Source organism: Lepus europaeus, chromosome 7 (genome assembly GCF_033115175.1).
Source record: "Lepus europaeus isolate LE1 chromosome 7, mLepTim1.pri, whole genome shotgun sequence".
Lineage (NCBI taxonomy): Eukaryota > Metazoa > Chordata > Mammalia > Lagomorpha > Leporidae > Lepus > Lepus europaeus.
In genome coordinates this window covers 60,971,562-60,995,085 of record NC_084833.1, presented here as the reverse complement: position 1 = coordinate 60,995,085, position 23,524 = coordinate 60,971,562, and the positions used below count along the sequence as shown (strand labels likewise).

The following is a 23,524-nucleotide window of genomic DNA, read 5'->3' as shown; positions in this document are numbered from 1 at the left end:
ACCATAAGAGGATGATGGTGCCTCCATAATGGAATTAGTGGCTTTATAGACCTGAGTTGTCCTACTCCCTTGCTTTCTCATGTGATGCCCCTTGGCATGGTATGACCTAGCATGCAGGCCCTCACCAGATGCCAGCACTGTGCTCTTGGCTTTCTGCAGCCTCCAAAACCATGAGCCAAATAAGCCTATTTTCTTTATAAATCACCTAATCTTGGTTTTCTGTTCTAGCAACAGAAAACGAACTAAGAAGCAATAGAGATCAGAGGCCCAACTCTGGTTATGACAGAGGGTGGAGGATGATGTCTGGGAAGAGAGTGAATCTGTATGAGCCTGCTGAGGTTAATAGAGGTTAATAAAGAGATACCACCCAAAAATAACAAGTGCCCAGGAAAATAGACTGAACACAGGGAATACTGAACATACTGACTTAGAATACAGACTTCTTTTGGCAAATATATGTGAAAGTCCTGAGAATGACCCAGATTTGTGCTAGATTGCTCAAAGCAGGGTGTGGGAAGGGTTTTCTGAAGGCAACCAGGTCATCTCAGGCAGGTGGGAGAAGAAAATTATTGTGTGAGGAGTCATTGGAGGAGGGATTTGGGGATGCACATGTATTAGACCAGCCACCAGGAGACCCATCCCAAGGCAAATCTCCAAGCCCTGAGATCCTTGGCTTCTTCCTCTGGTTCCAGTTAATAAAATTTCCCCTGCTATTCCATTTTCCCAAACACACGGCCATCATAAGCTTCTGTAATCTGCTGTCCTCTCAAGTCCTACCTTTATGGAATTATCTTTCCTTGTCCGTTCCTTCTCATAGTGGAGCCCAATTTTCTACAGGAGTAGTTCCATGACCTGAGGCCGTCATAGGTGGGCTCTTTGGATCAGTGACTCTGGTGGCCTAACAGCTTCTCTCAATACTTGGAGGCAGGCAATAAGATTTGCTTTCGTTCTGCAGAAATACAAATCGAGGTACCAAGGAGGGACACTCGAAAGCAAGAAATAATATCAATGAGCATAGACATGACTTGGTTGTTGAATTAGATTTTTTTGGAAAAAGAACAGTTTTCACTTGAAAATTTAATTTTCCTTTTAAAAAACATTTTATTGAAATACAATATACAGAACAAGAAATGTACATATGTGTACAAATAGGTTCTTTGTCTTCTGAACACTAATAACGAACACTCAAATTAAAAACAAAACATTACTAGTACCTCAAGAGTCTGCACTATTCCTTGCTCCATTTTTTTAATGTGAGAAACCAGAATATATTGTCATTTACATGGACTGATTCAGTGAAACAATATTTATAATTATGGCCGGCGCCGCAGCTCAATAGGCTAATCCTCCACCTGGAGGCGCCGGCACACCAGGTTCTAGTCCCGGTCGGGGCACCGGATTCTGTTCCGGTTGCCCCTCTTCCAGGCCAGCTCTCTGCTGTGGCCTGGGAAGGCAGTGGAGGATGGCCCAAGTCCTTGGGCCCTATACCTGCATGGGAGACCAGGAGGAAGCACCTGGTCGTGGCTTCAGATCAGTGCGGTGCGCCGGCTACAGCACGCCAGCCGTGGCGGCCATTGGAGAGTGAACCAACAGCAAAGGAAGACCTTTCTCTCTGTCTCTGTCTCCCACTGTCCACTCTGCCTGTCAAAAAAAAATTATAATTAAATACCAAATGATGTGACATCCACACATTTTTTATACTCCATTAACTTCCACAAATTTCACTCATAGCCTTCAAGTTTCTTTTTTGTATTCTTGTGGCCATTTGGGAAGTAAACCCACTGACAGATCTCTACCACAAATTGGAGAAAACATATTTGTTTTTCTGGGCCTGCCATATTGAATTTAGCATAATGATCTCCAGTTGCATCCATTTTGTTACAAATGTCAGGATTTCATTTTTTTTATAGCTAAGTAATATTCTATCATGTATATATACCACATTTTCTTTATCTAGTCTTCAGATGATGGGCATTTAGGTTGGTTCCATGTTGTGAATTGATGAGCTAGACATTTTAAGATGTCTCTTTGTTAGGGGCAATTGCATATTTGTCTCCAGTTCTTCAAATCCATCTGCAATTAAATTTGCTTTACTCTCACCTGGAAGGCCTATGGTATTCAGAGAAATGCCCCTTCCTTTTCCTTTGGGCTGTAAAATAGACATATTTACTGTCTAAAATATGTTTGGTGAATGACTGGGGTTAATGATGATGAAAATATGCCAAATAAATGATAATTTTCCACTTCCAGAAAAGTCTTCCAACTATCATGCTTTCCCATCTGCAGCCATAAAGACTATCTTAAGTTTAGTCTTTTTTTTAACTTTTATTTAATGAATATAAATTTCCAAAGTACAGCTTATGGATTACAATGGCTTTCCCCCCCTATAACTTCCCTCCCACTTGCAACCCTCCCATCTCCCACTCCATCTCCCATTCCATTCACATCAAGATTCATTTTTAATTCTCTTTATATACAGAAGATCAATTTAGTATACATTAAGTAAAGATTTCATCAGTTTGCACACACACAGAAACACACAGTGTAAAATACTGTCTGAGTACTAGTCATAGCATCAATTCACATTGAACAACACATTAAAGACAGAGATCCTACATGAGGAGTAAGTGCACAGTGACTCCTGTTGTTGACTTAACAGTTTGACACTCTTGTTTATGGCGTCAGTAATCTCCCTAGGCTCTAGTCATGAGTTGCCAAGGCTATGGAAGCCTTTTGAGTTCGCCAACTTCGAACTTATTCTGACAGGGTCATAGTCAAAGTGGAAGTTCTCTCCTCCCTTCAGAGAAAGGTACCTCCTTCTTTGGTGGCCCCATTCTTTCCACTGGGATCTCACTCGCCGAGATCTTTCATTTAGGTCTTCTTCTTCTTTTTTTTTGTTTTATTTTGCCAGAGTGTCTTGGCTTTCCATGCTTAAAATACTCTCATGGGATCTCACTCGCTGAGATCTTTCATTTAGGTCTTCTTCTTCTTTTTTTTTTGTTTTATTTTGCCAGAGTGTCTTGGCTTTCCATGCTTAAAATACTCTCATGGGCTCTTCAGCCAGATCCAAATGCCTTAAGGGCTGATTTTGAGGCCAGAGTGCTGTTTAGGACCTCTGCCATTCTGAGTCTGCTGTGTATCCCACTTCCCATGTTGGATCATTCTCTCTCTTTTTAATTCTATCAGTTAGTATTTAGCAGACACTAGTCTTGTTTATGTGATCCCTTTGACTCTTAGACCTATCAGTATGATCAACTGTGATTAAGTTCTGTCTTTTCTTTTTGTCTTTGTCTTTTTTTTTTTTTTTGACAGGCAGAGTGGACAGAGAGAGAGAGACAGAGAGAAAGGTCTTCCTTTGCCGTTGGTCCACCCTCCAATGGCCGCCGCGGTTGGCGCGCTGTGGCCGGCGCACCGTGTTGATCCGATGGCAGGAGCCAAGTACTAATCCTGGTCTCCCATGGGGTGCAGGGCCCAAGCACTTGGGCCATCCTCCACTGCACTCCCTGGCCACAGCAGAGAGCTGGCCTGGAAGAGGGGCAACCGGGACAGAATCCGGTGCCCCGACCGGGACTAGAACCCGGTGTGCCGGTGCCGCAAGGCGGAGGATTAACCTAGTGAGCCGCGGCACAGGCAGAAGTTCTGTCTTTTCTAAACTTAGCTCCTAAGGTGTGAGCACAGGGGTGTTTCCCTTCGGGTGCACAGGCCCTGTCAATGTTTTTTATTTCATTTTTTTTGACAGGCAGAGTGGACAGTGAGAGAGAGAGACAGAAAGAAAGGTCTTCCTTCGCCGTTGGTTCACCCTCCAATGGACGCCGTGGCTGGCGCACTGCGGCCTGCGCACAGTGCTGATCCGAAGGCAGGAGCCAGGTGCTTCTCCTGGTCTCCCATGGGGTGCAGGGCCCAAGGACTTGGGCCATCCTCCACTGCACTCCCTGGCCATAGCAGAGAGCTGGTCTGGAAGAGGGGCAACCGGGACAGAATCCGGTGCCCCGACCGGGACTAGAACCTGGTGTGCCGGCACCGCTAGGCGGAGGATTAGCCTATTGAGCCACGGTGCCGGCCATGTCAATGTTATTCTTTAAAGATCTTTTGGTCTTCTTATCAAGCAAGCAAATTGTATATGGTGAAGTCAGAGATATCAAATCTTGGCCAGGCACTGTACAGTGGATTAAGCCACAGCCTTCAGTGCTGGTGTACCATATGGGCACTAGTTTGAGTCTCAGCTGCTCCACTTCTGATCTAGTTCCTTGGTAATATGCCCGGGAAAGCAGTGGAGGATGGCCCAGGTGCTTGAGCCCCTGCACTCACATGGGAGATCTGGATGAAGCTCCTGCCTCCTGGCTTTGGTCTGCTAATGTGGCCATTTGGGAAGTAAACCCACTGACAGAAGATTCTCTTTCTCTCTGCAACTTCTTCTCTCTCTTTATAACCCTGCCTTTCAAATACATAAACCAATCTTTAAAAAAAAAAAAGAGATATAAAATCTCATTTCCATCAATGTTCAGTTTGTGACAGTTGGCAAGTGGTTCTCCTATTTTCTGAATCTTATTTTTCTAAGTGTAGATAGGGATAATGTTTAGTTCCTAGGGTAGATACCCAACACCAAAATGGAAACAGACACAAAGTGCCACACAGAGTAAAGCAGATGTGTGATAAACATCAACCAGGACAGTATTACGTTTAGATCCATCCCATTCCTGGAACAGAATTAGCCGTTTACAATCTAGTCTCTTCATTTAATTATCCTTCCAATAAATATCCACAGATAATCTTTCTAAACTAGAGGCGGGGATCTTGCTGGTGACAGCTTTTCACTACCACGTTGCCAATTGCTGCCAGCTGAGATCCACCACTATTTTCACACATGCTCTGATTGGGAAAACCATGTGACCATCTTTCTCAGAAGTTATTGTACAATTTTCTCCATAATAGTTCTTTTTAGAGATTGACATTCTGCCTAAATATTTCCCATACCTTTTGTGAACACATTGGCTTCGTCAAATATGCCTGTGATGACATTTGTTAAGTATCTGGTATGGGTTTTTGTCATAAAGTCTAACTTTGTCTGAGATGTGCTAATTTTTATTTCCTCTGTGCTGATTTTATGTGCTATCATGCCCCTCCCCACTGTACTCTCCATAATATTCTCTACACATGTGGCTCCTATGTGTGTGTCAACATCCTATTTTATGGGCCTGGAATCATCACAGTTCTCACTCAGATGTTTGGATGCCACATTTCCTCTCATATCCATGATACTGAAGAACAAAATTGGAATACTCACATTACCTGATTTGAAGATGTTCTATAAAGAAACAGTAATTGAAACAGTATGGCATTAGTGAAAGAACATACACAGAGAAGAAGAGAGCCTAGAAATAGTATCCCACAGATAGTCAATTGATTTTTGACAAAGGAGCAAAGTCTGTTAGTAGGGAAAGGTTTGACTTTTCAACAAATGGTGTTAGAACAATTATATGAATGTCTAGGAAACTATTAATTACAAAAATGCTTTAACACTTTTCACAACAATTTAATCTAAAATGGATCATAGACATAAATGTAAATGTAAACCCACAAAACTTTGAGGAGAAAACAGGATGAAATGTATATGAACTGGTGCTTGGTGATACTGTACCAAAAGTAATAATCCACAAAAGAGAAATTGGTAGGTTGGATTTTATGAGAATTACAAACTTCTTCTCTTGAGAGTACTGTTGAGAATGAAAAGACAAGCCATAAGTTAGGAGAAAATATCTCCGAAATGCATATCTGAAAAAGTACTTCTATCTAAAGTATATAAAGAACTTCTTTCCTCTCCTTCCTCCCTCCTTTCCTCCCTCCCTTCCTCCCTCCCTCCCTCCCTCCCTCCCTTCCTCCCTCCCTCCCTCCCTCCCTCCCTTCCTTCCTCCCTTCCTCCCTTCCTCCCTTCCATCATCCCTCCAGCCTTCCATCCTTCCCTGACACAACATTGTCACAAATATGGACTGTCTCAGGAAAACGTGAAATGCTTTCTGGAGTGGGTGGAGAGTGAGGAGACTCTGGCCATTAGAACCCCTTTGTCTCTCAGTGTGCTGAGTAGCCCTGAGCCACTTCCAAGAAGATTCCATATTGGATAATCTCCTGACTGCTGTAGGCAGTGGGAGGTCTCCTATCATGATCCTTTATACCGCCCAGACACTATTTGTCACTATTGAGGAATAACATTGTTCTTTAGTGTGCTGGACTGTAGGAACGCTCAAATAAAAGAGCATTCTCAGACCCAGAAAGGACTTGAATTGGGGTATATTGATAGGTAATCAGATCCACTCCTGTCTACGAGTTAGACACTCATGTGATTTGACACCTGGTGGAAGCTGAGGAAAAGGTGCGACCTGTGAGAATGTGTCAGTCAGGCACATTCGTGATGTCTGGGCAGACTCCGAGAGTGTCAGGACTTGAACTGGTGACCATATGGGATGCCAACACTGCAGGTGGCAGCTTTACCCGCTACACCACAGCACTGGCCCCTTCTTGACTCTTAACTAGAATTTCTAGGACTTAGAGAAAAATAGGATTTCAAGGACTATCTACAGTTACTCTTCAATCTCACTCATTCTCATGGTTACAGATTTATAGATGCATCAATATAATAAGTCCTTCCAAATTCAAACCTCCATTGTCTAATTTGTCCTAAACTCACAGTTCTAATTTGTGCTTAACATATCTACTTGCAGGTCTATATGCATCTTAAATTTAATATGCACAAGACAAAACTTGTTTCCTTACCACCAAACCTCATTCTCTAGGAGCCCACCTCTTACCAATTAAGAAAATTTTTTCTTCAAATTGTTTAGGTCCATCCTCAGTGCTCATCCTCCTCTCATACATCATATCACTCCTTCTCTGCCTGCTGGTCACCCTCCTTCTATCTTTACACTTTTCATTAATGTGCACATTGGACATTTTCATTCATTAATTTATTGTAACAGTGGTATTGGGCTATAACTCACATGCCATAAAATCATAAATTTTCCTGTCAATCCGTTAGCCCACAGGACCCAGGCAAGTTTCCTCTTTTTACCCTGTAACCCCAGTTGCATAATGTTGTCTGAAAACAGTATTCAAAATGTGCTTGCTGAATGACTGAATTAATTACTGAAGGTGAATTAGCAAATAAATAAGATTTCTACCTGCAGAAAAATCTTTGAAATATCATATACAATTCCTCCTGCAACACTGCCCTTACTTCCCCATTTCAGTTATTTCTGTCTAAGCTTAGTTTACTAAGGTTTGTTCGAGAGGAGTCCTTAAACTCAGGCACATACAAGCTTTGTTAATGCAGTCTCTCAAAGGTCTCTTGACCCCCTTCTCAAGTGAGAAAATTGTATGTGGTGAAGTTGGAGAGATTTAAAATCTCATTTCCATCAGTTAGTGACTGTTGACAGGTGGCAAGTTGTCTAAGTCTCACTTTCCTTCAGTGTGAAATGGGACCAATATTCAGGTTCTAGAAAAGATATCCAATGCCTAAATGGAAAAATATACTAAGTGCTACCTGCTCTAAAGCAGATGTGCAATAAACAGTTTATAAGGCAGATGTGTAATAAATAGTAGTTCAATTGTGATTTAGATTATGTTCAGGTCCATTCCATTCCTGATATAGGATTAGTCTTTTGGAATCCAATCTGTTCAGTCAACTGTTGTTCCAAGAAACCACTATAGGCAATCTTTCTAAATTGATCATTCTTAACTACAGGCTGCAAGATGTCTGATAGCTGCTTTCTGTGTAAGACACCATAAGACAACGGGAAAATAACAAAAGTATAAAGAGTAACCTTAGTTAAAAACCAATGATAACCTTTTGGTGAATGACATATATTCTTTATTCTATGCATATGCATTTTCATAATATTGAGCTATGCATAAAATCTAGAAACCTGCTTTTACTGTATATCATAAAATAAACATGTACCCATTTAAAAAGCATAAATATTCAATAACAATATTTTCAACATTGTTGGGTATTTGGGATTTTCCAAGTGTAGCTAGTGTCAACAAGGCTGCTATGAATGTCTTTGTACATAGATTTCACATAAATTTTTAACTTTTTAAAATTATAAGTTCCTAGAGTTGTAGATTTTTGATGAATTCTATAAAACTTCATTCATAAATGATGCATAATTTACTCTCATGTTAACAGTGTATGATAGAATATATCTTTTTTAAAAAGATTTATTTATTATTTGAAAGGCAGAGTTACAGAGAGAGAGAAAGAGAGAGAGAGAGGTCTTCTATCTACTGGTTCAATCCCCAAATGGCTCCAACAGCCAGAGCTGGGCCCATCCAAATCCAGGAGCTTCCTCTGAGTCTCCTATGCAGATGCAGGTGCCCAACCATTTGGGCCGTCTTCTACTGCTTTCCCAGGCCATAGCAGAGAGCTGGATTAGAAGTGGAGCAGCCAGGACTTGAACCGGCACCAATATGGGATGCCGGCACTGCAAGTGAGGGCCCTACCCACTGCACCACAGTGCTGGCCCCTAGAATATATCTTAATGTGATCCCAATGGAATTGGGTATTTTTATTTTTAAAAATCTTTGCCATTTAATTTATTGGGTAGTCATATTTCATCTGTGAAATAAAAATAGCTATGATTTTTTAAATGGTTAGTGCATTGCAGGTCCATGAGATAAGTATTATACTTGGGGAAATGGAAACTCTGCCAAAGTAAACAGAAGAGGCAGGAGCAAGATTTGCATTTTCCTTTCCAGATCTCTTTTTATTTGGTACTGCTTATCCCACATGATCTGGCTGTCTCTTTATCCATTTAACTTTTGAAAGTCCTTTTTTTTTTAAAATTTATCAATGATAATGTTTTCTCTCTCTTACTTGTTTTAAGTATTTGTACAGTATGTGTGTCCCTTAAAATTAGTGTCCTCATAAACAAACTTAAATATTAATAGCTATGTTTTTGTCTTTTATCTTTGCTCATTGTTTAATCTTAGAAGACATCCTTTAAGCTGTTATTTGGATAGTATACAAATCAGTTTTCTCCACTTTACTGTTTTGTAAATCTCTAAATTGAGAGATTTTTTAAAAAAAAATCAGCTTTATAAAGCTTTGTGAGGGTCAAATGATTAAGTATATGTAAATTATTTAGGATGCTACTTGCCATAGTGTCATATGTGCATATATATGTATATATGCTATTGTTTTGATGATTTTATTTATTTTTCCTCATTTGTCTTAAAATATCTTTATTTAAACTTTAGTTTTATTTTCAAATAACTTTGAAAGAATTCTATATTCACAAGTAGATGCAAAAAAATGTAAAGGTGGTTCTTGTGCCCTTCACCCAGTTTCCTCAAATGGTAATATTGTGCACAACTGTAATACAATATCATAACCAAAACACTGACATTGGCACATTGCAGTTTTATATCTCAATACTTTCACATGCACTCATTTTCGTGTGTGAGCAGATCTGTGTATTTTTGGAATTTGTGTAAGCATGGCTACAATCGACTGTAGAACTGTGTCTTCTTCACAAGTTTCCCTTGTGCTTTTGCCACTTCCCTCAGCTGTCTGTCCTCATTCCTAATCCCCGGAAAGCACTAAAAAGATCATCATCTCCACAATTTTATTATTTCAAGAATGTTACATAAATGGAGTCATATAGTATGTATTTTTTTTTGAGAATGGCTTTATTTCACTCAATGTATTCTCCTTGAAGTCATTCCAAAGCTGTGTGTTAAAGAGACATCTGCACCCTTATGTGTACTGCAGCACTATTTATAATAGCCAAGATATGGAATCAACCTAAGTGTCCATCAGCAGATGAATGAGTAAAGGAAATGCAGTATACCATAGCATGCTACTTAGCCTTACAAAGAAAGGAAATCCTGGGGCTGGTGCTGTGGTGTGGTGGGTAAAGCCACTGCCTACAGTGCCGGCATCCCATACGGGCACCGGTTTATGTTCCGGTTGCATCACTTCCGATCCAGCTTCTGCTATGGCCTGGGAAAATGGTAGAAGATGGCCCAAGTCGTCGGGCCCCTACACCCGTGTGGGAAACCCAGAGGAAGCGCCTGGCTCCTGGCTTCAGATCGGCCCAGCTCCAGCAGTTGCGGCCAATTGGAGAGGGAACCAGTGGATGGAAGACCTCTCTCTCTCTCTGCCTCTCTGCCTCTCTTTCTCTCTCTGTGTAACTCTGACTTTCCTTTTTTGTTTTGACAGGTAGAGTGGACAGTGAGAGAGAGAGAGAGACAGAGAGAAAGGTCTTCCTTTACCATTGGTTCACCCTCCAATGGCCGCTGCGGCCGGCGCACCGCACTGATCCGAAGCCAGGAGCCAGATGCTTCTCCTGGTCTCCCATAGGGTGCAGGGCCCAAGCACCTGGGCCATCCTCCACTGCACTCCCGGGCCACAGCAGAGTGCTGGACTGGAAGAGGGGCAACCGGAACAGAATCCGGCACCCTGACTGGGACTAGAGCCCGGAGTGCCAGCGCCACAGGAGGAGGATTAGCCTATTGAGCCGCGGCGCCGGCCATTCTGACTTTCAAGTAAATAAATAATTTTTTTTTTTTAAAGAAAGGAAATCCTGTCATTTGGAAAAATGTGGACAAACCCAGAAGACATCATATTAAGTGAAATAAGCTAATCACAGAATGACGAATACCATATGATCTCATTTATATGTGGAATCTAAAAAAGCCAATCTCATAGAAGTATAGTATGGAGAAGTATAGCATGGTGGCAACCAGGATTTGAGGTGGTTAAAGGAGGGGCTCATGGGGAGATACTGGTTAAAGGATATACAATTGCAGTTAAACAGTAGGAATTATTTCAGAGATCTATTGTACATCATGACACCATGTAATAATATATTGTATATTGGAACATTGCAAAGAGAGTAGATTTTAAGTGTTCTCATTATTCAAAAGTGATAATTAGTTAAGTATTGCATATGGCAAATAGCATGAGTTAATCATTCTACATTGTATACAAATATGGAAACATTACATTTCATGCCATAAATACATAGAATTATTAATTTTCAATTAAAATAAAACCCCAAAGCGTCAGTGTAAGCTATTTAGTGGAGCTAAGATTTCAGATGATTCATGAGATCTGACTTTAAGTTCACCAAAAAGGGAGATATTCCTGGTACACAAATGAGCAAAGATATGGGCATGGTGCTAGTAGAAGAGCCTGGCATGGCAGCAGGGGGTGAATGATGGGCTATGTTCTGTTCTTGAGGAATAGTCACAGAGATGAAATGGGAAATATTGCTGGAGAAGTGACCAGCAGCAAGATGCCTGACAGCCTCAGTTATCACACGGGGTGGGCTTATTTTTTTTTTTTTGATAAAATACTATATTTGCAGCAAAACTGATACTTTTTTTCCTTTTCTTTTCTTACTTGATTTTAACTCCCACGTGTGAGAACATTTGGTGTTTGTCTTTCTGTGTCTGGCTTATTTCACTCAACATTATGTCTTCCAATTCCTACTACTTTGCTGCAAATGATAGAATTTCATTTTTTATACCTGAATAATATTACATTGTATATGTGATATTTTCTTTTTACCTGATGGTGGACACGTAGGTTGATTTCATAGTTTGGCTATTGGGAACAGTGCTGCTATAAACATGGTAGAACAGGATCTCTTTAATGAGTCTATGTATCCAAAATAAACTCATACATAAACATACATAAACATATGTTCAAAACATATACCCAGTAGTGGGATTGTTAGGTCATTGGCCTATTTCTAGTTTGTTTTTAAAGAAATCTTCACTGCTTTTCATAGTGGCTGTACTGCTTTTACAACATTGTGTAAAATTCCCCCTTTTGCACATCCTGGTCAGAATTAGTTCTATATTTTTTGGATAATAACCATTCTGATAGGGATAAGGTGATAATTAATTGTGGTTTTGATTTACATTTTCCTGATGGCTAATGTTATTAAACATTTTTCATATATTTGTTAGACATTTGTATTTCTTCTTTTGTGACTTGTATTCAGGTCCTTTGTCCATTTCTTAACTGGATTGGTTGTTTTTCTAATTAGTTTTTTGAGTTGCTGTTATATTCTTGATAGTAATCCTTTGTTGGATAAGTTGCTTGCAAATATTTTCTCCTGTTGGATATCTTTTCACTCTACTTATTATTTTCTTTGCTGTGTAGAAGCTTCTGAATTTGATATAATCCCATTTATTTAGCTTTGTTTTTGTTGCCTGCATTTTGGGGGTTTTATGCAATACGTCATCACCTATAGCAGTATTTTGAAGTATTTCCCCTACATTTTTTCCTAGCAGTTTCTTAGTCTCAAGTCTTAAGTTTAGATATGATTCATCCTGAGTTTATTTTTTGTATGTGGTAAGAGGTAGGGATCTAATTCCATTCTTCTATGTATATACATCCATTTTTGCCAGCACCACTGTATGTTCTGGGCAGTTTTGTCAAAAAACCAATTGGCTGTATGTAGGAGGATTAATTTCTGGGCTCTGTATTCTGTTCCATTGATCTATGTGTCAGTTTTTATGCCAGTGTCATACTGTTTTTAATTACTATAACTTTGTAGTGTGTATAGAAATCAGGTATTGTGATGTCTCCAGGTTGTTTCCTTTTAATCAGATTGCTTTGCCTATTCTGGGTCTTTTGTGATTCTTCATAAATTTTAGGATTTTTTTCTAATTCTACAAAGAATGTCACTGGTCTTTTGATAGGGATTGCATTGAATTTATAGATTGCTGTAGGTAGTATAGACATTTTAATGATATTCTTTCAATTCATGCTCAAGGAATAGCTTTCTATTTTTTTTTGTTTCCTTGATGATTTCATTCATCAATGTTTTATAGTTTTCATTGTAGAGGTCTTTCACTTCTTTGGCTAAATTTATTATAAATATTTGATTTTTTTCGTGGCTATTGTGAATGGGATTATTTTTCTTAATTTCTCTTTTGGTAAGGTCATTATTGGTATATAAAACTACGATTTTTTTGTATGTTGATTTTGTAACGTGACTTTACAGAATCGACTTAACAGTTCAAACAGCTTTTTTTTTTTTGTGAAATAGATTTAAAATTTTTTTTTATTTAGTGAATATAAATTTCCAAAGTACAGCTCATGGATTACAAAGGCTTCCCCACCCACAACTTCCCCCCCACCCGCAACCCTCCCCTTTCCCACTCGCTCTCCCCCTTCCATTCCCATCAAGATTCATTTTCAATTCTCTTTATATATAGAAAATCAGTTTAGTATATATATAGATTTCAACAGTTTGTCCTCCCATAGCAACACAAAGTGAAAAAATACTGTTGGAGTACTAGTTATAGCATTAAATAACAGTGTACATCACATCAATGACCGAGATTCTGCAAGATATTTTTTTTTAAGAAAAAGATTGATTATTTTTCTATGTAATTTCCAATTTAAAACCAAGGGTTTTTTTTTAATTTTCAATTATCTTTATATACAGAAGATTGCTTCAGTATATACTAAGTAAAGATTTCATCAGTTTGCACCCACACATAACCACAAAGTGTAAAAATACTGTTTCAGTACTAGCTATATCATTACTTCACCTTTGACAACCTATTAAGGACAGATCTCACATGGGATGTAAGTACACAGTGACTTCTGTTGTTGATTTAACAATTTAACACTCTTGTTTATGGCATCAGTAATCTCCCTAGGCTCTAGCCATGAGTTGCCAAGTCTATGGAAGCCTTTAGGGTTCGCCGACTTCGATCCTATTCCGACAAGGCCATAGTCAAAGTGGAAGTTCTCTCCTCCCTTCAGAGAAAGGTACCTCCTACTTTGATGGCCCTGTTCTTTCCACTGGGATCACACTCGCTGAGATCCTTCATTTAGGTCTTCTTCTTCTTCTTCATCTTTTTTTTTTCCCCCAGCGTGTCTTGGCTTTCCATGCCTAAAATACTCTCATAGGCTCTTCAGCCAGATCCAATTGCCTTAAGGGCTGATTCTGAGGCCAGAGTGCTATTTAGGACATCTGTCATTCTATGAGTCTGCTGTGTCTCCCCCTTCCCATGTTGGATCCTTCTCTTCCTTTTTTTTATCAGTTAGTATTAGCAGACATTAATCTTGTTTGTGTGATTCCTTTGACTCTTAGGCCTATCAGTGTGATCAGTTGTGAACTGAAATTGATCACCTGGGCTGGTGAGATGGCATTGGTACATGCCACCTTGATAGGATTGTATCGGGATCCCCTGGAACTTTTCTAACTTCAACATTTGGGGCAAATGCAATTGAGCATGCCCCCTATTATACATCTCCTCCCTCTCCTTTTCTCATTCTTATATTTAACTGGGATCACTTTTCAGTTAAGATTTAGACACCTCAGAATAATTGTGTGTTAATTACTGAGTTTACAAAAAAAATACTAAAATGGATAAAGTGTTACATTGTACATCAACAGTCAGCACCATAGCTGATCAAGTCACTATTTCTCATAGTGTCCATTACACTTCCACAGGTTACCCTTTGGTGCTCAGTTAGTTGTCACCAATCAGGGAAAACAAATTATATTTGTCTCTTTAGGACTGGCTTAATTCACTTAGCATGATGCTTTCCAGATTGCTCCATCTTGTTGCAAATGACTGGGTTTCATTGTTTTTGACTGCTGTATAGTATTCCATAGAGTACATGTCCCATAGTTTCTTTATCCAGTCTACTGTTGATGGGCATTTGGGTTGGTTCCAGGTCTTAGCTATTGTGAATTGAGCTGCAATAAACATTAATGTGCAGATGGCTTTTTTGTTTGCCAATTTAATTTCTTTTGGGTAAATTCCAAGGAGTGGGATGGCAGGGTTGAATGGTAGGGTTATATTCAGGTTTCTGAGGAATCTCCAGACTGACTTCCATAGTGGCTTAACCAGTTTACATTCCACCAACAGTGGGTTAGTGTCCCTTTTTCCCCACATCCTCTCCAGCATCTATTGTTGGTTGATTTCTGAATGTGGGCCATTCTAACCGGGGTGAGGTGAAACCTCATTGTGGTTTTGATTTGCATTTCCCTGATTGCTAGTGATCTTGAACATTTTTTCATGTGTCTGTCAAACAGCTTTTTAAAAAAACTTTTATTTAGTGAATATAAATTTCCAAAGTACAGCTTATGGATTACAATGGATTTCCCCCACCCCCCATAACTTCCCTCCCTCCCACAACCCTCCCCTTTCCCGCTCCCTCTCCCCTTCCATTCACATCAAGATTCATTTTCAATTCTCTTTATATACAGAAGATCAGTTTAGTATATATTAAGTAAAGATTTCAACAGTTTGCACCCATATAGCAACATAAAGTGAAAAATACTGTTGTAGTACTAGTTATAGCATTAAATCACAATGTACAGCACATTAAGGACAGAGATCCTACATGATATTTTTAAAAAATTGATTAATTTTCTATGCAATTTCCAATTTAAAACCAAGTTTTTTTTTCATTTTCAATTATCTTTATATACAGAAGATTGATTCAGTATATACTAAGTAAAGATTTCATCAGTTTGTACCCACACAGAAACACAAAGTGTAAAAATACTGTTTCAATACTAGTTATAGCATTACTTCACATTGGACAACACATTAAGGGACAGATCCCACATGAGATGTAAGTATACAGTGACTCCTGTTGCTGACTTAACAATTTGACACTCTTGTTTATGGTGTCAGTAATCTCCCTAGGCTCTAGTCATGAGTTGCCAAGGCTATGGAAGCCTTTAGGGTTCGCCGACTTCGATCTTATTCAGACAGGGTCATACTCAGAGTGGAAGTTCTCTCCTCCCTTCAGAGAAAGGTACCTCCTTCTTTGATGGCCCCGTCTAACAGCTTTTTGGTGAAACATTTAGGGTTTTCCATATATAGTATCTGCAAATATGGATATCTTGATTTCTTCCTTTCCAGTTTTAATTTTTGTTATTTTTTTTCCTCCCTAATTGCTCTTGCTACTACTTCTAATACAAATTGAATAAGAGTGGTAAAAGTGGAAATGCTTTCAGCTTTTTCCTGCTCAGTGTGATGTTAGCTTTTGGTTTATCTTATATAAACTTTATATAATTCTGTGGCTTTTTCCTTCTATACTCAATTTGTGAAGGGATTTTTTTAATCATGAAATTGAATTTTCTCAAATGCTTTCTCTGTGTCGAATTGATCATGTGGTTTTTGTTCTTTTTTCTGTTGATGTTATTTATGATATTTATTGATTTGTGAATATTGAACCATCCTTGCATCTCTGGGAAAAATCTTGGTTGATTACGATGTATGATCTTTCTAATGTAGTATTGGATTCAGTTTGTTCATATTTTATTGAAAATATTTGCATCTATGTTCTTGAAGGGTATTGGTCCGTAGTTTTCTCTTTGTGTATGTTCAGTTTTGGTGTCATAGTACTGCTGGCCTCATAGAAAGAGTTTGGCAGAGTTCCCTCTTGTTCAATATTTTGAAGTGGTTTGAAAAGTATTGGAGTTAGTTCCTCTGTAAATGTTTTGTAGAATTTGGTAGTAGTGCCTGACAACATATTCTGCTGTTGAGTTTTTGAAGGAAAAGGCAATCTCATATATTCCTGGTGTAGCAAAAATGGTACAACCCCTAAGGAGGCAATCTGTAATACATAAAAAATGCAAAATCATTTACTTTCTGATCAAGGTAATCCTTCTATTAACCAAAACCATAGGAGTATCTGACTGAAAAAGTAAGAAAAAGAACAAAAAAATAAATGAAGAGATCCTTAGCTACTGGTAGAACAATGTTAATAGCTGTAGCAGATGTGTAATTGTGCCCTAAAATTAAGTGAGAGAGAAAATAGGGTAAAAACCAATTTAATAAATAATTACTGACATTTTCTATATTAATAAAAATTATAAAGTTAAGGATTCAAAAAACTCAATCCCAAGGAGAATAAAAACTGTGACAGCAATGTCTAGGTATATCACAATCAAATAAAAATTAAGACAAAGTGAAGGAGTTGTGCTATGGCGTAGTAGGTAAAGCAGTCGCCTATAGTGCTGGCATCCCATATGCGCTCTGGTTCGAGTCTCGGTTGCTCCACTTCTGATTCAGCTCTCTGCTATGGCCAGGGAAAGCAGTAGAAGATGGCCCAAGTGCTTGGGCCCCTGCACCCGCGTGGGGGACCTGGAAGAGGCTCCTGGTTCGGATCGGCACAACTCCTGCCATTGTGGCTAATTGGGGAGTGAACCAGTGGACAGAAGACCTCTCTCTTTGCTTCTCCTTCTCTCTCTGTGTGTAACTCTGACTTTTAAATAAATAAATAAATCTTTAACAAAAAGACAAAGTGAGAAATTCTAAACATAGTCAAAGGAGACAATGAAGTAGGAATGTGTCCAAATTAATCAGGACTCAGACCTTCCACTATTAAGCATACATATTTATATACCTTAGGCAATAGAGTTAAATATCATTATTTATGACCCTGAAACTTGAAACTTATGAAAACCCTAGGAGTAAATGTGGGTTCAGTGTAATCTTTTTCATGAAGAACAAAACTTTACAAATCATCAATACTTATTAATTGTGAGCTCTTATAATCCTGTGGAAAATGGGCTTAAAATCTATTTAAATAGGCTGTTGTAAGACTGGATTTGGTGGAAAAGTTTTTTGTATTGAAGCATCTTGAGAGAAGCAAGACAGAAAAGGGGTAGGAGGAAGAAGAGGGATGGGGATGTTCACAGAGACTCAGCTCGCATGGGAAGAGGGCAGGGCTGGTGGAGCTGTGTCGTCCCAGGAGATCCTGGTGTGAGTGCTTCCCTCATGGGCTCTCATGGAGGAAGATGAAAAACCCAACTGCCTGGTGCCACAAAAACTGGACTTTAGCACAGATCTTCTGCCTGTTCCTGAGGTCTCTGAGGCTGGTGAGTGAATTAGTCTGGGCGTAGGGTAGTTTCAGAAATATGGTAGGAACTAGGCTTGAGTTGTAGCATACAAGCCAGAGGTTCCCAGACTCTGGAGAATTTTGAACTATGTGGTCAAAGAAGTAAGAGGACCAGAGGCACAAATAGGCTTGGTTTTAGCAGATGTGGAAGGTGAATGTGGGGAGGGAGGTTGAGAGTTCATGGGGCACAGGAAATTTACTCAAGGAATTATGTGGAGCAGAAATAACCCAATGAATTGTTGGTTGCTCTAATAATTAGACTGGAGATGAGAAAACATAAAGCTTGTTGATTTAAGACTGCTCGCCTCTGACAGGAGACTCGAGAATGGCAGGGAGCTGTGCTCATCTGTCCTCAACTGGTCATTGGAGTGGGCTTTGTGAAGGCAGCCAGGGCATCTCTCCAAGTGTGAGAAGAAAGCTAGGAGCCAATTTTCTCCTCAGAAAAAATTTGGGGGTACCAAGAGGAGGAAGTAGAATGGAAGAAAAAATGTTAATGAAAATTAGCTATATCTCAGCCATTGAAACAGAAATTTTGGTAGTTCTTGCTTTAATACCCTCAGAAACCTCATGAAGAGAATATTGCGATTATTTGGCTTTCTGTCTTCATTCCAATGTGAATGACTTCTCAGAAAGTGCTCTCGGAGCCCATTCTCCCTGGAACATTTCTGTAATCCATATGTTTATAGACTACCATTCTCTCAAGTCGTAAACCAGATTAGGACCCGGATTTACAGCACGATGCCTGAAAAATCAGTCACTGCTCAAAAGATGCTTGCTGTAAAAGAAAGATGAAGTTAATGGATGAAGGGAATTATGCTAGGAAGTCATGAAGTTACACAGTAATTTCCACTTGCGGAACAACTTTGCAGAAATCAAGTTCTGCAGCTCTCATTCCTGAAACAAAACTCTCCTTTTACAATCTGGCTATTTCTAAGCTCACTTCCCTGAGCTGTGAGCCCAAGGAGGGCCTCATCTCAGGCAAACAGGCCTGGTCACTACCACGTTTTCAAGGTCTCTTGACCCTCTTTTTATAAGTGAGGAAACTGTATTAAGTCCGAGATTTCAAATCTTGTTTCTGTCAATTATTGGTTTGTGACATTTGGCAACTGATTCACATTGTCTGGGTCTTGCTCTCCTTAAGTGTGAAATGGGCATAATTTGCACTTTTCTGAGGAGATATCTACTCCCTGCTTGAAGAATATATAAAGTGCATTGTGCATTCTATACTTTTGTGGCATAAAGCCATGCCTAATAGACATTAATTTAATTCCTATGTGACTACATTCCATTCAGCTCTTTTTTTTTGTTTTAAAGATTTATTTATTTATTTGAAAGTCAGAGTTACAGAGAGAAGGAGAGGGAGGGAGGGAAGGAGTGAAGGAAAGAGAGAAAGAGAGAGAGAAGGAGAGAGAGAGAGAGAGAGAGATATCTTCCATCTGCAGATTCAGTCCCCAGATGGCCACAACGGCTGGAGTTGTACCAGTCTGAAGCCAGGAGCCAGAGCTTCTTCTGGGTCTTCCATGCAGGTGAAGGGGCCCAAGGACTTCGGCCATCTTATACTGCTTTCTCAGTCCATAGCAGAGAGCTGGATTAGAAGTGGAGCAGCCGGGACTCGAACCGCTGCCCAAATGGGGTGCCGGCATTGCTGGTGACGGCTTTATCCACTACGCCACAGTGCCAGCCCCCAGCTCTTTTCCATTCTTGTAACCCCACTAGCTTTCTAAGACTCCAGTGTCCTGAGTAAATTAACATTTCAGTAGACATGCACAGTAACTTTTTAAACTGGAGGAATCATTCTGTACTCTTGGCTTCCAGACACCTGATGGCTACACCCCTATGTAAAGGATGAAGTCTAAGGGTGAAGTGATGATCCAGCACCTCCTCAATTAGGACAACCTGCCTGTGCAGCCACCTCCCTGCTCTCTTCAGTGCTTTTTTTAAAGGTTTATTTATTTATTTGAAAGGCAGAGGCAGAGAGGAGAGAGAGAGAGAGAGGTCTTCCATCTTCTGGTTCACTCCCCAAATGGCTGCAGTGGCTGGAGATGGGCTGATCTGAAGCCAGGAGCCAGGAGCTTCTTCCAGGTCTCCCAGGAAGGTACTGCTTTCCCAGGCCATAGCAGAGAGCTGGATGGGAAGTAGAGCAGCCGGGACTCAAACAGGTGCCTGTGTGGGATGCCTGCACTGCAGGCAGGGGCTTTAGCCATTAAGCCACAGCACTGGCCCCTCTCTAGTACTCTTTATGCCTCAGCTCCTGCATGGCTCAAACTGTTTCAGGAGCATGCCGTGCATTGATGCATATGTTCACCTTCTCTTATGGTGCTTCCTTTCTTTTTTATTATTCACTTTATGGTAAAATGCTGAATTTTTTTTCTCTTCAACTTTTATTTAATTAATATAAATTTCCAAAGAACAACTTTTGAATTATAGCAGCTTTTTCCCTATAACCTCCTTCCCACCCACAATCCCATCTCCCACTCCCTCTCCCATCCCATTCATCAAGATTCATTTTCAATTATCTTTACATACAGAAGATCAACTTAGTATATACTAAGTAAAGATTTCAACAGACTGCACCCACACAGACACACAAAGTATAGAGTACTGATTGAGTAGTAGTTTTACCATTAATTCTCATAGTACAACACATTAAGGACAGAGGTCTTACATGGGGAGCAGGTGTACAGTGACTCCCATTGTTGATTTAACAATTGACAGTCCTATTGATGATGTCAGTAATCACCCTAGGCTCTTGTCATGAGCTGCCAAGGCTATGGAAGCCTCTTGAGTTCACCAACTCTAATCTTATTTAGACAAGGCCGTAGTCAAAGTGGAAGTTCTCTCCTCCCTTCAGAGAAAGGTACTGCCTTCTTTGATGGCCCCATTCTTTCCATTAGAATCTCACTCACAGAAATTTTGAGGGAGAACTGGTAAATATTTCCAAAGTTAAAATGCTTTTAGAAAGGTCCTTGGAATTCAACTCTTGGTGTTTTTGGATTGTGACATTGGGCAGGGTATTTGCAGTCATTAAAAAATATTGGCAGTTTTTTAACTGTTAAATTGAGATGAAAAGAAAGAATTTTAAAGAAGATACTTGCATTTTATAAGTCGAACAAATTTATGTGAGCTGCCTTGAATGGGCCTTATCTTATTGTAATTTAATAGTTGTCAGGGATTTTGTGGTGAACTTTAAAAGGAACCCAGAACACTTAAACTATAGATACCTTTCATTTTGCAAATTAGAAATAAATGCAGCCCTCATCAGGCCAAAAAAAAAAAAAAAAAAAAAAAAAAGAATCTCACTCACAGAGATCTTTCATAAAATGCTAAATTTTAAGGTCAAGTGCAAGTATCATCCTTTTAGAGCTTCCCAAGACAAAAAAATGATTTCCTTTGTGTATTAATGACCCTCTGTTTCTAAATGACATACATATAATGCTGTCTCTTTGATTCATGGAAGATAATTGTAGTTGACTGACACTCATGAGAAAACAGACCATCTCCTTTCGTGTTCTCATGTTTCTCCTTATTTACATGTTCAAAGAAGACGCAGAACATGGAATATGCAAAAAGCTTCTGGTAACATGAAAAAGGACATGAAAGGAAATGTGTATTTTCCTCCATCTCTGTGGATAGGAGGTGAAGTCCTCAGAGTTCTTCCTAGGAATGCCTTTCAACCACACTGGTGTTAGCCACACGGTATTCTGCTTGCTAGGCATCCCTGGCCTAGAGGACCAGCACATGTGGATTTCCATCCCCTTCTGCATCTCCTATGTCATCGCCCTGCTTGGGAACAGCCTGCTCATCTTCATTGTCCTCACCACACGCAGCCTGCACGAGCCCATGTACCTCTTCCTCTGCATGCTGGCTGGAGCAGATGTCCTCTCCACATCCACAGTGCCTCAGGCCTTGGCCATCTTCTGGTTCCACGCTGGGGAGATCTCCCTGGATCGCTGCATCACTCAGCTCTTCTTCATCCATTCCACCTTCATCTCTGAGTCAGGGATCTTGCTGGTGATGGCATTTGACCGCTACGTTGCCATATGCTACCCACTGAGATACATTGCTCTTCTTACACGTGGACTGATTAGGAAAATTGGTGTGACTGTCTTTCTGAGAAGTTATGGCACGATTTTCCCCATAATATTTCTTTTGAAAAGATTGACTTTCTGCCAAAATAATATTATTCCACACACATTTTGTGAACACATTGGTTTGGCCAAATATGCTTGTAATGATATTCAAGTAAACATATGGTACGGGTTTTCTGTTCTAATGTCAACGGTGGTCTTAGATGTTGTGCTAATTTTTGTTTCCTATGTGTTGATTCTCCATGCTGTCTTCCACATGTCTTCCCAACACGCTCGCCACAAAGCTCTGCATACATGTGGCTCCCATATCTGTGTCATCATCCTCTTTTATGGACCTGGAATCTTTACAACCCTCGTTCAGCGGTTTGGACACCACATTCCACTGCATATCCACATTTTGCTGGCTAATGTCTGCATTCTGGCTCCACCTATGCTGAATCCCATCATTTATGGGATCAAGACCAAGCAAATCCAGGAGCAAGTGGTTCATGTGTTGTTTGCAAAACAGAAGTGACTTTGGTTTAACAACAGAGTTTTCAGAATCCCTAGCTATCTGCTAAATTGTCTATGCAAGTAATGGGTGGAGTGGTGTCAGCTGACACAATAGGAACCAGGTCAGTGGGTTTCGTGTCTGATGCATGTTTCACCAGGTAGGTTGCAGTACTTTTCCATTTTCTCAATAGCTTATCTTTTGCACAGCACTTGGGATAGGAGGGGTTGTTTTTAGAAGTCGTGTACCCTTAAAGACACTAGCATGCTCTTTGAAAATAGAGGAAGCAAGAACAATGTTCTCGTCATCATTTGTTCAGCTATCCTGTACTGAGTTTCTCAAGTCCCAAGACATGTTATAATTTCCCTGGGCAATCACATACTAACTTCCCTTTCTTTATGTCCTTTGCTCTAAGTGACACCCTTAGATGAGTGGTTCCTAGACTTTCTATTTCTATTCATTGTATTCTATTTGTTTTTCTTGTATCATAATATTGTAGGCAACAAGGTCTCTGGCTGGGTATATTTCAGGTTCAAGAATTCAAAGTGGAGGCATAAAGATGTACAGGAAAGCAGGATTCATTTAAAGAAAAGTGAGTAAGTCAGGTCAGCTTGAAAGAGAGAAAGAGAATGGACAAAATGCTCAAATACAAAAAAGACCCAAACCAAAAAACCTTCAACAAGGTTTGTGCAGTCCTTTTATTCTACTGGAAGGCAATAGAGGGTGGTATCTGGGTAGGACATAAGTGAATATTAAAAAGGAACAGAACTTGGAGTGGAGCTTGAGTATTGTCCTTTTCTGTGCCTTGATTGGGAAATGTTGGCGGTGTCATGGTGTCAGGTGCATCATGGGAGTGGGAGTGTCAGCTATGATAATTTTATTCTAGAGGCATTATAATGACTTAAATGTCATGGGGACACATTCTGCAGCCATATTGGATATTTCCAGCTGGCACTGCTTCTAAGATTGCAACGTTGAGAAACTTGCAGGTTCCACTACACAGAAAAAGGGTGAGTGGCTTGGTGGTACAGGGAAGATGGGTTTGGAGGCTGCACAGAA

General features: G+C 39.9%; 1 protein-coding gene across 1 annotated transcript; it reads left to right on the top strand.

The window, feature by feature from the left end:
* Positions 1-21,550: 21,550 nt before the first annotated feature.
* LOC133764558 (olfactory receptor 52B4-like) lies at positions 21,551-22,489 on the top strand. Its single transcript, XM_062198231.1, has one exon. The coding sequence runs from the start codon at positions 21,551-21,553 to the stop codon at positions 22,487-22,489; it is 939 nt and encodes a 312-aa protein (XP_062054215.1).
* Positions 22,490-23,524: the final 1,035 nt, after the last annotated feature.

Bases quoted from the DNA above. Each gene is read 5' to 3' on its own strand.
- LOC133764558 (XM_062198231.1), top strand. From the start codon at position 21,551: ATGCCTTTCAACCACACTGGTGTTAGCCACACGGTATTCTGCTTGCTA.